The sequence below is a fragment of the Pieris napi genome, chromosome 12 (genome assembly GCF_905475465.1).
Source record: "Pieris napi chromosome 12, ilPieNapi1.2, whole genome shotgun sequence".
Classification (NCBI taxonomy): domain Eukaryota; kingdom Metazoa; phylum Arthropoda; class Insecta; order Lepidoptera; family Pieridae; genus Pieris; species Pieris napi.
The window spans coordinates 10,982,223-10,996,767 of NC_062245.1; the positions used below are offsets into that span (position 1 = coordinate 10,982,223).

Genomic DNA, 14,545 nt, shown 5'->3' on the forward strand with positions numbered 1-14,545 from the left:
AAATAACCTAAGGCACAAAATACAGATAGCAGACGAAAATTTATAATCTTACTATAAAATAAGTATTATATTAGCGGCTCTAGTCATAAAGAAATAATCAATATGATTAATCTTTAATCTAAAGCACTATTCTGTCTCTTTCTGTCAACTGTTTACGCAGTGATGAAAAGGGACACTTGGAGCTTTTATGAATCATTAAAAAATGACTTTTTGTATGAGCTTGCCTTATAAGGAAGTGTTTATTTATATTCATATAATTTATTAACATTTTTGTGTAGAAGGTATACAAAAATACCGGTAGTCAATATGGCACCGCTCCTGGAATAGAAAAATAATCATTATTGGTTAGGAATACTTAGCTTAGCACTACGCGATAGTGGCTACCACGATTCTGTGTTCGTGGGTTCAAACTGTAATTACGAAGGTGAAAATCCTGAGAGCACCGGCATTTCGTGTCAGGCATACTTGTCAAAAGAAAAATGCATATGAAGCAAGGGTCTTATATGATTGTGGCGCTACTATCTATATTTCAATAAAATTATTGTTTAAAAATTCCATGTATATTATTATTATTATTATGTCCATCATTGGCCCATAAATCGTACTAGCATATTTGTAATTAATAATCCACTATTAGGACAACTGTCACTATACCATAAATAAAGAGTACAAACCATAGAGCCATTCGTCCGGCCTTCGAGTGTCTAATTGGATTGTAGCGGGTCACTTTATAGTCTGTATTATTCTTGAATTGTCTCAGAATTCTATCCAAGCTAAAATTAATAATATCTGTTAATGTGACGGCTATATATCAAAATGCATGTATCTATACAATTTCCCTATCTACTATAGCATATAATACTGTTGTAGACAAACATAAGGAAGACATTCAAAATTAATGGTCACTTACGTATACTGCGAGTTTGTCGCTACGAGCGCGGCGCGCGCGTCACACAGTTTTACGTCTACAGAGCCGTAGGCCGCCAGCGATGACGCCACCTTTTAATTGGACATTAAACATTTATATTTATTTTTATGTACATCATAAAAATTTCGATCAGTTTTATTATTATGTAATTGTATTGAGAAAGGAATTTTTAGGCGGAACAATAGAATTTCTCATAAATAGATTATGGGAAATGATAGATGTGAACAATTTCTTTCTAAGTGCGCATTTAACATTCGCTCGAACGGTGAAAACATCGTGAGGAAACCGGCTTGTCTTAGATCTAAAAAGTCGACGAGTGTCAGGCGGCGGCTGATCATATCACCAACTCGCCTATAAGAATGACAAATGATCATGAAACAGATACAGAATCCTCAGACCTAGAAAGGTTGTAGCGCCACTGATTTTTATAAATATATTAAGTTGTTTTATTCAGTATATAGTAAAAATATCTACCTTCTATAATTTATCAATAGCGTATCTATTACTAGATTAGATATTTTTGTAAAATGCCATGTTTTTATATTAAATTAATTGCCTACACGCGAATCTCTATCAATTTTAGTTTAAAAAAATGTGTCAATAAACGTAGAACTTGTTTGGGGAGAAAAGGTTCCCTTAAAATTAAAACTCTATAAAATTTATATACCTTTTTAAACACGGTTCACGGTCGTGACTCGTGATAGATAAATGTTACGTACGTCACAGTTTTTGTGCCAACTTTAGAAAGATATTCAGAGCACCCTGAAAGACATTTAAGAATTATATTGTCTTTGTTCGATAGAGGTCGCCAGTGTCGTAATGCCATTTTAGTGTTCCGCGATTATCGCAGACAGCTGCTACGACATTCTATTTATAATATAACCTTAAATCAACCTTGACAAAGGCATGAAAAATTACTTCATTTAAAATACGCGAGCGGCGTTTTGAAGTCATTCCACGGCGAAAATAAAGATTTTCCTAGTGACACATGGGCATTATCAAGCTTTTTAAACTGGCGTCGGGTATTCGTGTGGGCTGCATGTGTGTGTTGGATTTACGCCAAATGTCAACCGCACACACGATAAGCTCGCGATGTCAAATGGAAGGAAATAACGATGCTCATTACTATGAAGGTAGATGAGCTAAATTAGATCGCTTGAGAATTTAAAAATATTTATGTATTTTAATACGTAAAGTAAAAACACATTTTTTATTATATTGTGGGTTTTAATATTTGCATATAGATTTTTTATGAAACAATAATACACAATATCTGCTTAGATTTAATATAAAAATTGATGATTTTTAAATCGACTTACGAAAAAAGATAATAAAATAATTGAGTATGTTTGAATGATTTTGAGTGAAATAACAAAATGGCAAGAACGATTTCGATATATCTCGTATCTTTATTTTCTCTAAAACCGTGTTTTATATAAAAATATTACGTCCATGTTTCACGCCACGTAAAGGCACAAAATAATGACTGCCTCATTAAGAACGGTAAACCGATTGGTTACAAATAAAATCTATTAGCTATGGAAATTTCCGTGGTTTAATAATTTGTGTTTAAAAGCACACTATTCTAACATTGACTATAGGAAAGGAGCATAAACGAAAAATGTTGTAAAAATTATTTTCACTTGAGAGCTTGCCCTCAATTTTTTTTATGATGTCCAACTCTTTGAATAACGCGCTAAAAAAGTGGCGCAACAAGCGTTTAGGTCTAGGCCTCAGATTTGTGTATCTGTTTCGTAATAAAATATTTTCTCTAATAGACAAGTAGGTGATCAGCCTTCTGTGCCTGACACACACCGTCGACTTTTTGGATCTAAGGCATACCGGTTTCCTCACGATGATTTCCGCCATCGTACGAGCAAGCAATGCTCTCATAGACAGAAAGTCCATTGGTACACAGCCGTGATTAAAACCTACGACCTCAAGGATGAGATTCGGACGCTGAAGCCGAAACACTACTCGGATAGCTAACCACCTCCTAAAGACACCTGGAACCGTTAGGGCGTACGGGTATGTTGCCAGCCTTTGAGAACGCTTTTTTTTAACGTTCCCTGAATCGTATTGGTTCAGAAATACCTTCTGGTATTTGGCAGCTGTACGACCGACAGCTGGTTCCACAAAAAGGTGGTGCGTAAAAACCGCTGTGTTGTGGTTACCGCGCTATGGTATGACTTAATCTAAGACTAATAAAGCGATTATATTAAAGTCACATCAGTGGACCAATTGTCTCATCATTGTTTTTGAAATAAGCCCAGAACTTACGCGGTCTTTTTTAAGCATAACTCCAAATTGATGTGTATAATTCAGAGTCAAGATATATCAAATAAAAATTATTCGTAGTGGTAAATGTGTACGCTTATGAACGTCAATATCTAAAAAGACTACAGCTTAATACGAGTCCCATATATATCAACTTATCTGATACACACAGAAATAAATATTCCATAGGGACAGAAGTATGTAAAAATAATAATATACATCAAAATTTTACTGTCCCTTGGAGAGGGAGATGCTTTTAGCGACTGCTCCATTAACACGTGATGATGAAATCGTAAATGGCAATGATGGGTTTACAGCCCCTTTAGAAACATCGTTAGAGAATCAGTTACAGCTAAAAAGAAGAAGAATTGTCTTTAAAAGCACTCCCTAGTGGAACGCCAGGCTGTACTTATATTATTTATACATCAAGTTACGACCGAATGAACGCACAGCTAGTTAATAAGGAAGATGTAAATACCGTTCAAATGGTGCAGTGACAAAACGACTAAAGATATTAATAGAATCGAGACCGCGCAGATGCACAAATGCGACGGAAATAGACTACGCACCGTTATATAACGATGAACATATTCCGCAGAAATTTACCAAATCAATTACGCTCTCCGTTTGGAGTAGACTCTTGGGCCGTGGGGTTCAATTGCACAGGCCATTATTAAAGATTTAAGTTGGCGCCTGGTAGATAGAACCGATGACTCCAGAGCTGGTGCTTTCCTCGCTCAACGAATATAATGTTAAAGGTATACTGCCAAGGGGACGAAACTTTTTTAATTTGTTTTAAATGATTCTATATTATTTCTACATACGTTATGGCCTAAGAGCCCAGGACGACCAGACCTTCGTTATTTAATAAAAGCTGAAAGTTCTTCAGTGCGCGTCCCCTATACAGGTAAGAACGACCAGGGACTATAGAGTTTGGGTAGTGGTTACTTGGGCAGGTAACAGGTAGTAAAGATGAATAAAATAGTACCTTAAATTCGTTAAAGTATAAATCTCAAATTTAAACAAAACTAACATTAGTAGAAATAAAGGCTTTGAATTTGAATTTGAATAAAGCTCAATTTTTTTATATTTTATTAGGGATAACTTTATAAATCTCGTCATCCATTGCCAGACACTTATGACAGTAGCTACCCCCTGCGAGACACCCCTAAACTCTTAATTCTGCGATACCGGTATCATTAGACCTCTTTAATAAAATAATACCCTACGTATTTATTTATGAAGAAGGAAAATATATAAGATATTATAAAATTTATACAAGTTATAATAATAATTATAAAAGTGTCACACGCAAGTTTTTTTTAATACTAATAACACAATTAAATAAAAACAAATACAAAAATAAGGACTTAAATATAAACAAACAAAAACAAACCAATTTAGATTTTAAAAGCTGTGGGAGGCTCGAAAACATCAAATTTGAAAAACGTGTTATAGGAATTTCATATTCTATGTATGGGGGCATGAAACCTGATGTTAGTACGCAATAGGTTAATGCAACGAAGAGACTCGTAACTAGACTAAATAGTGTTGACAGGACAGTTAATTTAATTTTACTAAATGCCTATTAACAATGGTGTACTCGCGTAAATCGTTACGGAGTATTTTTCCCCACACATATAAATAAATTTCAATTGAATTATCTGTTAGGGACAACCTACCACTAAGACAAATAACTTGGAAAGGGTGGAAGGATACAGAGACACCGAAATCTCAGTCTGTATATTTATACTATGTACCTCTAGAATATTTTTTAAATTAATTAATTCAGGTTCAAGTAATAGACTAAAACTAAAGATTACATCTGGCACGGTTTGGCGTATTTTCCGTATTTATCTTTTCCATAGAGTAAAGAATAGTTATAGTCTGTCCTTGTCAAAATGTATTTATTTTTTATGCACCAGAAATAATCTAGGTAATTTCAGCAGCTCCTGGGATTGCTATAATTAGTAACGATGTGTATTAGCCAAAGGTGGGTACGGTTAGGACCGTCCACATATGTTACTAATAAACAAATGTAAGAAATGTCTTTAAATAAGGGGATATTTTTATCTCCTAAAATGCTATTTATATATTAGCAACTGCTATAGTTTTAACAATATATATGGTGTATGTTTTAGTATTTTATTTTGTGAATATTTATCTTCATTGTGTAAATGTGTGATTGAATTTTCCAGATACATAATACTTTATTCACACTCATTTATGTTAATTCTATTTTTGAAAAAACCAGGCCACGTAGAAAATTTGTGAAGAAAAAGTTTTTATATGAAGCTAGTTATCTATTTTAAAACACTATTATAGAAATAAACGTGTTCCAATTTCAACTTTTCCCTCCATAAACCAAAGACTATCATTAAACGCTTTTTCTAACATCGCTTTTTCTATTTTGGCCTACTATATACTTGTCTTGCGGGGGATGGTGAGCAACCCAAGTGTTCTCCAGGAACTCGGTTTCTTTGTATATAGATTATAGGGGATATGTGCGACGGCGTAGGCCAAGGTTGTTTGCGACACCAAGGCCAGAACCAGTCTGTTGCACAGATCTCCGTTGACAAAGACGTTGCTACTGAATGCTCTCCGACACTATCGACATCTTTATAAGTACGTTGAATGAGTTCATAGTAGCGATATTATATAATTGAGAGTGGCGGAGAGTTTCTAGCCAGTTCTTCTTGCCCGTTCTACGCCCTTGATTTGTACTGGTAGTAAATGTAAATTTAGAATCAATTTAACATCTTTTCTGTTGACGTTCATAAGTGTACTTGTTTACCTATATTAATAAAGTTATTTTGAGTTTGAATTAATATTATATATTTTATTATGTTAATTTTTTTTCCACATTATCGTATTGGCTTAGTAGTTAGTACTGAAAGGATAGTGTTTATATTTTTGTGAATAAATTAATAAATATTTAGATTCATATATACTTATTCCATTAGACTTTGTTGACACAATTTTTTTTGTTTGAAACCGAGGAATAGTAAAGATAGAAAGACTGTAATGTAGTCATAATTAATTCATCATCATCAATGGCTATACATTTCCATCGCAATCTATTTAGTGCTTCTTGCGTCCAAGTTGGAACCCTTATAGTTTCGAGGTCCTTGACAACATCCCACGAACGCAGCCTCGGTCTACCGGGTTGTGAACAACCATCTGCCCACTGAAGTATTTCCGAACCAATTCGACTTAGGGTCCTTCAAGAAAAGAGCTTATCAATTCTTAAAAGGCCGACAACGCACTTGCGAGCTCTCCGGCATTGAGAGTATCACTAAAAAGAAGTGCGTTTGTACAAAGTACACGTGTCAGAAGTGAAACTTCTTTGTAGATTAATTATTACTAAGGTAAAAGCTCCAATAGATGATCATGTACCAGTATATGATCACTCCATGTATTTGTATATCTATATTCACACTGTTTACACACTGTATACGTGCCAATGTTAATATAAATAAATAAAAAATCTGCGTTTACTGCACAAGACGTTATGCGACAGAATTGCCATCTGAAGTTCTAATATGTAACTACTAAACGAATACATCAACCAATAGCGTGTATTTTTTCTCGATCTCCCTTACTCTCTCTCTCTCTCTCTCGATCTTTCTCACTTGTTTGCTCCTTACTCTCGCTCTATGGCTATTTGCTACATTCTACGTTCGCCCTTTCTCACTCTCTCTCAATCGGTCTCAATGACTCTCTCCCTTTTCTTCAACAAAAACGCTGCACATCTTCGTGACGCTAATGTTATTACTATTGCGTTTCATCCCTAAAATTGTTACCCTCATGCGCCTAAAGAAGTTTCACTTCAAAAAAAGTAAGGACCTTGAGTTTCAGTCGTCCGCCATTCGGACGATGTTGACGTCGTCAAGGACGTAATTAAGTCTTTATTGTAATTACCGATTAACTCTATACGCGGTATTAATACATACCTTACTGACATTTATGACGCGGTCCTTAATAGATTTTATATGGAGAAGCATCGGCCGGTGTTTCGGTGGGTCTGAACCAACGAGATTCTGAAATAGAAGTAAAAATATAATCCACAAGCGATAAGGCTCAAATGTATTCATAAAATTTTATTAAAATTAAGTTATTATATATATTAGTTACCACTACGTAATAGTGTAATTTGTTAATCGATGTTAATTGAATGTCAAGTATTACGTAAGGCGTATAAGGGGTCTTTGATTTTCTTATTTGGTGATTACGGCAGCAGTAATTATTTACTTTTTTACAAATATTACCCACACATTGTCTATGATTGAAAACAAAATGCACTTTCGAGGATTCCTACAAAAAATTAATACGTTTATGTACTACTAGCTGATCCGGCTAACTTCGTACCGCCTTACAGTCTAATAATATCGTTGTTACTTAACTTAGACTTATTTGGGGATTTATTGCGAAAGAAGAATGGCAGTTTTACACATCTCGACTTTCAGCAAGCAGAAAAAACACTTTCAGCAAGAGAGCAAAAGCACTTTCTGATAGACAATATTTTTTGATGAGGATCGATCAGGATCAAAGCCTGGTTATGCATTCACCATCACCAATTGCGCCATCATTACTAAATGAAATTTTTTTACGGCGCTTCTTAGGCGACGCGTAGAGAATCGGTTACAATGAAAATTAAAAAAAAGTGTCTACTGGCTCTAGGCATAGGATAATTTTAACAATATTTTAGGTCCTTACATATGAAATTGGCGTTTTGTATGGAAGGTACAAAATGTAGAATTTTTAAAATAGAAGAATATATTCAATTAATCAAAATATGTAACATTGCTATCTATGCACTTTTGCCACCTTATAGGTAGTTAATTGATCCCTTTACTAAAAATTAACGTTCAAAAAAATCTATGAAGGCGGTTTCGACTGCCCCATTTTACCTTGAGAAGGTATCCAAATTTCCAGCACTGGTGATTTGGATAACAAAGTGGCCAGTACGACAAAAACGCCAATTTCATATGTAAGGATATTTAAATAAAAACTATACGTACCATATATGGTACAGCGCCTCGAATGACATTGACCTTATTGGCATGTGGACCTAGGGCTGACAATATCTCGGTTGGCCCTACAGGCCTATAATGGCCCCTGAGCTCACACGCCGCCCAATGTCCAAGTCTTATAAAACAATAACCTACGAAGATATTATAAAAACATATATAACTAGCAGACCGGCCAAGCGTTGCTGTGGCTAAGGTTTTCGTTATATGTATTACATAGTAGTAAGCGTTTCAAGGGAAACGGTAGGAGAACCAGTCATGGGGACCACCATGCTTTTTTGGTGGTTATGCCATTCAATTGTAGCTTATATGAAACGTTGGTACTTTCAACACAGCCTAATCTGTTAGAATTGTGACTATCAAATAATTAAAAAATAATTGTGATGTAAGCTATCTCTAGCTATCCTATCTTTTAAGTTAGCACACCGTGTGCAAATTTGATTGAAATCGGTTCAGTAGTTTAGGAGTCCATAGCGGACAAACAACGTGACACGTAATTTATATATATTAAGATGCAACTTGAACTTGAAATGCGGACATATGAGGAAAGACAACTTTTATTCAAACTCAAGTTAATTATTAACAATTGGCTATTTGACAAGATTTAAATCATGTATCATCATAATTTTTATACTATATTGTCAAATAGCAACACGAGGCACAGAACAAGCTCTTTAATAAAATCAAATACGAAACTGCATACAGCGCCATCTAGCGATCACAGATTCTGTTAAGAATTCAAAGGGCTTTCCATTTGACCATATTTTCCACAATTATATATTTTTGCCTTCTATTTCTATTTCAATAAATATTTATATGAAAATGTATTCTTACAGACGTAGTTTTTGAAACAATAAAATCTTACCGCTCGTCTAAACTAAACCCTTAGGGTTTCAGGCCTCACTTAATTAACTTAGGTTTATAATACATTTTTATAAATACCAGAGCAGTAGGAATCCCAGCCAGCTTCGTGAAAGCTTTGCTCAACATTAAATGGCGTCTTCAATCTAATTAAATTCACTCCTTGTTCCAACTTCTTACATTTTCCCTCAGCAAAGAATTCATATAAACTGGAAATTAGTTTATTAGCTGTATATAACATAATTCTTTAATTATTATTTTATATAATGATATGAATATATGAAATAGTGTAATTTATTTCAGATACAAATATTATTGATAGATGTTTGTTACTGTTTCACGCAAAAACTACTGAATGGATTTTAACGAAACTTTACAATAATATAGCTTATACTTCAGAGTAGCACATAGGTTACAACTAGGGATGCATCCGATACCGATACCGATATATCGGCGATACTTTGGGTTTGCCGATACAACGATACTTTTCAAATTTCGCGCTTTAAAAAAAGTAATGTAAACGCGCATCTTGTTTGATCTGGGGCGTGGGAAACAAGGCACGGACTATCTATGCCCCTCACACCCACTTAGTCCCCGCGTATTCCATTTCGCTAGAAACTTTAGTTGGTTTTTAACTGCTATCGCGCGTAGTATTTTTTCAATACCAAATTAAATAAAATACAGAATTACAAAAATCTTATCAATGTTAATTTTAACTATTAACAGTTATTTTTTTATTTTAATTTAACTATTACTCTTAATTCTTAATTTTATTTACTAAACCTTTAATCTTATTAAAAGTTTGTGACTGTTTATATTTTATAATTCAAATCATTAACCAAACTTGATATATTTTACCTTAATTTAATTTGAATTCAATAAGCATTAGTATCGGTATCGGTATCGGAATCGGCGATAATTCTATAAGAGTATCGGTATCGGTATCGTATCGGCAAAAAGGCGTATCGATGCATCCCTAGTTACAACTTATAAAGATATTGTGTGAATTGTCCAAAATATCAATAAAGTAGGAAAAATCTACCATTCTGGCGTGCGCTGCCAAAACCACTAGAGTTACACATATGTAATTTATGGTGGAAATGTGCCACAGTATATATCTATATCTTATGTGTAAAGCCAAAAAAGTGAACCATAACTACAATAAATATTGATAATTTATTTCAACTGCACATTTGGTAGTAATAATTTGATTCCTAAAAGAAAATAGATACTTTTATCGCTTCTGGTATTTAAAGTAGATAAAATATGTCTTTCACGCTACATTATTTGGACAAATATTATTTTAATTCTGCGCAGACGAAGTCGCGGGCACCACCTAGTTCAATTATATTTCATTTAGAATGATAAAGGTTTTCGTTTTAGGTCTAAAGTTACCCCCTCACATGTCGACTATATTCATAAAAAAAATTTATGTTTTAACTAAAGTAATAGTATGCGTATAATGATATATATGACTCCTTTTATAATCCAAACTTACTCTTGAAGTCCATTGGTCCTCCATACTTCGTCAAAGGTTAGCCATTTCCCCATATGATATGAAATATGCTTTGTATCAAAAATCAATGGAAATGCATCATTAATATTCTTCTTAAACATGGAATATTTATTTGGGAGGGGACCAATGAACTGGTTATGAAGTAAAATTGTATCTAAGTATATGTTATGGCCTATCAAGGGTTTTCTATGGGTGATAAGTAAGTCTATTATCTGTGAAAATCCCAGGAGATGACTCATAAGATTGCCTTCTAGTATCTGCATTGGTGCACTAGTGGCTCCCTCTACATATTTATCTCTGTATATTAAAACCTGTAATAGAGAAACATATCTGCAAATTATTGAAGGTTTAAACTTGAAATTAATTTCTCATTAATAATATCGGAACGAAAACCAGTGATGGCCAAGAGGTATACCAACTCTACATACTAATGGTCTAGTGTTTGAAGTATGGCCGTGCACCAATAAATTTTTCTTTATATGTACGGAATTTACATTTGAGGAACAAACATTATCACTACATGTGTCAGGCACAAAAGGTTGAAAACCTACTCATAAGAATGATCATGGTTGTATCACCATTGGATAATTATTAATTTTTTAATAGACTAACTTTAATAAACAGACTAATAAAATACAATTATTACTTTTTTTAAAACATTACTTTTAGTATAAGAAAATATTGAATGATCTCATATCTTCATATCAAAAAAAATCCATTTGTAAGGCATACAAAACTAACTTTTGTACACACGAATTTACCTTATTGCTATTACCTAAGCTATCGGTAGTGAGGATACCATCAAAGCGCAACCTAAGCTCGTTGTGAACAATGTACCTAAGTACTGGATCCTGAACATCTAAATACATAGTACCTTCATCACTACTTGCCAACCACCTGAAAAATATAATGTTATTATTAAATAAACTGTACGAAATTTGTTTGTTGTCCTGTAATGTCCAGGTAAATTCATTACTAGAAATTAACTGTTCAAAATCATGAGTTCTTGTACAGGCAATAAAATGTTTTAATGTATTTTTCTGTGTAGAGTTGTATTATAGTAGTATGTACATGTTATGTTTATCTTCAAGCCCAAGTTTTTAACTTAAAAAATAACTCCTTTTATACATCATATTTTCATAGATGCAAATATAAGTTTCTACTATTTTTACACTTACATCACAAGCAAGGTACTAAGATTTCTTTGTCTATATTACAACTTACAACTACTTGTTGTAGATTGCATATTTCAAAGAAAACATCAACAATATGTTTTTTTTATTTCCTGATCTTCTATTATTTTATGTGTTAAACATACACCTCTTTGCCTCTAAGAAAGCTGATCAATGAAACAAAAGCATAAATCTGATCTAATCAAGACCCCATTTGTGCCACAGGATGTATGCATTAAAGACTTACTTAGAAACTTCAGAGCAGTAACACTGTAATTTTTTCTCATCATCCATTTCCAAAGATCTTGTTAAGTTGTTAAACAGTTGTTCATCCTTTAATTGCTGTCTAACCTTAGCTTCCTCAGCTTTACTTAAATAAGGAAGTCCATTGTATGTAAACTGAAAGTTATTGAACAATGTGGTGAGTACAATGTTTAAAACTTAAGCTCCTTTATTATAAAACATTTTATCAATTCCTCAGTATTTAAAAAAAAATTGATTTTATATCTCTCTCATACTTAAAAAATCCCACATTAATTGATTCTATTTGAATAGTACACTCAATGCTCCATGAAAAAGAGTGTTGAGATAAATGAGTTCATGTAATTAAATTCATTATTTATATATTATCTGTTAGTAAATAATATGAATAATATACCTTATTAAAATCAAAGTTGTGTTTACAGAGAAATCGCAAGGTTGATGCTTGAAATATGAATGACTGGTCTATATCTCCAAATACTTGAGGACACAAGTGGAAAGTGTATCCAACAGCCTTATAAGTATCTAAATCTCTATCATACAGGAACATTGTAAGACCTACTTGTGTCATTATCATTTTGCTTACTTCATTTTTCATTAGATTATATCTATCTTCACTTGTATCAAACAGTCTAAAATGTAAAATATGTATGCAGTTTTAATTAGTTTTTGTTGGTTTTACAGGAAGTCGAAGAGTCAGACAATCTTGTAGTTGCTAACATCTATAATTACCTGTGTTTAAATGTTTCACTCGATAAAATAGCTGTAAATTCTGCATCAAATCCAACAAAACAAGACTGCTTTAGGTTTTTCGAAATGTTTTCTAATTCCTCGCAGAAATTAGTATTTGTTATTTCCATGATTAAATTGATTTTGAATCTTACATGTATATGAGTATAGTGTACTTAACTAAATTGTAGTAAAATTTAATACAAAATCGTAGTTGGTAATTCAGCACAAGGAATATAACAGGTGGGAATTTTCAGGATTTCGGAAATTGTGAACATTGACAGCTCGATACTCGACTGCTGTTTGCACGTTTATCGAACTGTCACAATGATTATTGATTAGGTATGGATTGTCATAAGTTGTGTCGATTTTTCATTATAGATTAAAGTAAAAATAATAATAACATTTTACAGGTTTATAATTTAATAAATAATTTTCTGAATTTTATAATAATAAAAAAAGTTTAACAAATACACTACTTGAAGAATAGTCTGGTAGTTATGCGTTACATATCCTCTTTAGAAATACGTATATACCCTTATCTCAAAATTTATAGAAATGACTCTCAGGGTGAGATATATAGTGCGCACTTGGACTTTGCTCAGACTTTACTTACGAAAAACACTAAGGTTAAACTATGATTTAGTATATTTATAGACATTTTAACGGTGAGATTAAGCTAAGCTCAAGCTAAGACAGAAATTGATGTTTCATTTCATGCAATACCTTCTTTATTATCCTTTAAAAAAGTAAAGAATGGTTATAGTTAAGTCTGAGCAAAGTCTAAGTGCGCACTATAGATGATAGATCTCACCCTCATACCCGGCCACGCGTTGCTGTGGCTAAGGTCTTTGTTACATTAAATAGTAGTAAACTATTCAAGGGAAACGATATGAGAACACCAGTCATGGAGACCAGCATGCTTCTTTACACAGATGCCATTTGTAAAAATACATGGCGAACTCCATGATTGATTTTCTACTACCGTTGATATTGAGCAAATTAATACAAAAGAAATAAATTTAATTTCTTTTAGTCAACAGTTACCGCCATCTGTTAGAATCGTTTGGAGCTAACAGATAATTGTGACTGTCAAATAATAAACAAATAATATTGCAGGTATAAATAATTGAGATGTAAGTGTGTACCTTTTAAGTTAGATCAACCTGCACACGGTGTGCAAGTTTTGATTGAAATCAGTTATTAGAACTGTAGGAGTCCACAGCGGACAAACAACGTGACACGTAATTTATATATACATATTAAGATATTAGTGGAACGTAGCGAAGTTCTCTTAAATTCAAATCTTCTAAATAATTAATCGAAAATATCGTATATAAAAAACTTATTAGATAGAGTAAGGTTTCATTTGGAGAAGATAGTTAAAATTATGTATATTTTTTTATATGGTGGGAACTGCAATCTCGTTAATTAAATATTTCATAAGTTTTGATGACAGAATTGATTTGCTCCAGTTCAAACAATTTGTATGACAATACTTGGCGATTAAAAAGAGTGGCGGAAAGTTTCTTGCCAGTTCTTCTTACCCGCTCTACGCCCTTGACTTGCGAACTGGTAGTAAATGTAAATTTACGATTAATTTAACTTGACGATTCAAAAGTGTACCTTGAATAAAGATATTTTGAGTTTGAAGAAGTACCGATATTATAACTATGTTGTAGGCTAAAATTTATTAACTGTGAGCTTCATAATAAGCCATAAGGAAGAAATATCGCATACTGATATGCTTAATATTTTTTTATAAATTTCA

General features: G+C 33.0%; 1 protein-coding gene across 2 annotated transcripts; it reads right to left on the minus strand.

Annotated features, from left to right (window-relative positions):
- Nucleotides 1-213: 213 nt before the first annotated feature.
- Nucleotides 214-13,079, minus strand: LOC125054761 (pre-piRNA 3'-exonuclease trimmer-like). Of its 2 annotated transcripts, XM_047656824.1 has the most exons (11): nucleotides 12,778-13,078; nucleotides 12,443-12,677; nucleotides 12,032-12,183; nucleotides 11,374-11,509; nucleotides 10,595-10,923; nucleotides 9,178-9,305; nucleotides 8,227-8,369; nucleotides 7,159-7,245; nucleotides 911-999; nucleotides 675-773; nucleotides 214-318 (listed from the first exon to the last, which is right to left on the minus strand). In XM_047656824.1, exons 1-11 carry the CDS (start codon nucleotides 12,903-12,905, stop codon nucleotides 240-242), a joined length of 1,605 nt encoding a protein of 534 aa, XP_047512780.1. In that variant the 5' UTR covers nucleotides 12,906-13,078; the 3' UTR covers nucleotides 214-239. The 2 variants fall into 2 exon arrangements, 1 of the variants encoding a protein (XP_047512780.1); XR_007117755.1 differs by lacking the exons at nucleotides 214-318; nucleotides 675-773 and adding an exon at nucleotides 1,596-1,690 and having other exon boundaries at nucleotides 12,778-13,079.
- Nucleotides 13,080-14,545: the final 1,466 nt, after the last annotated feature.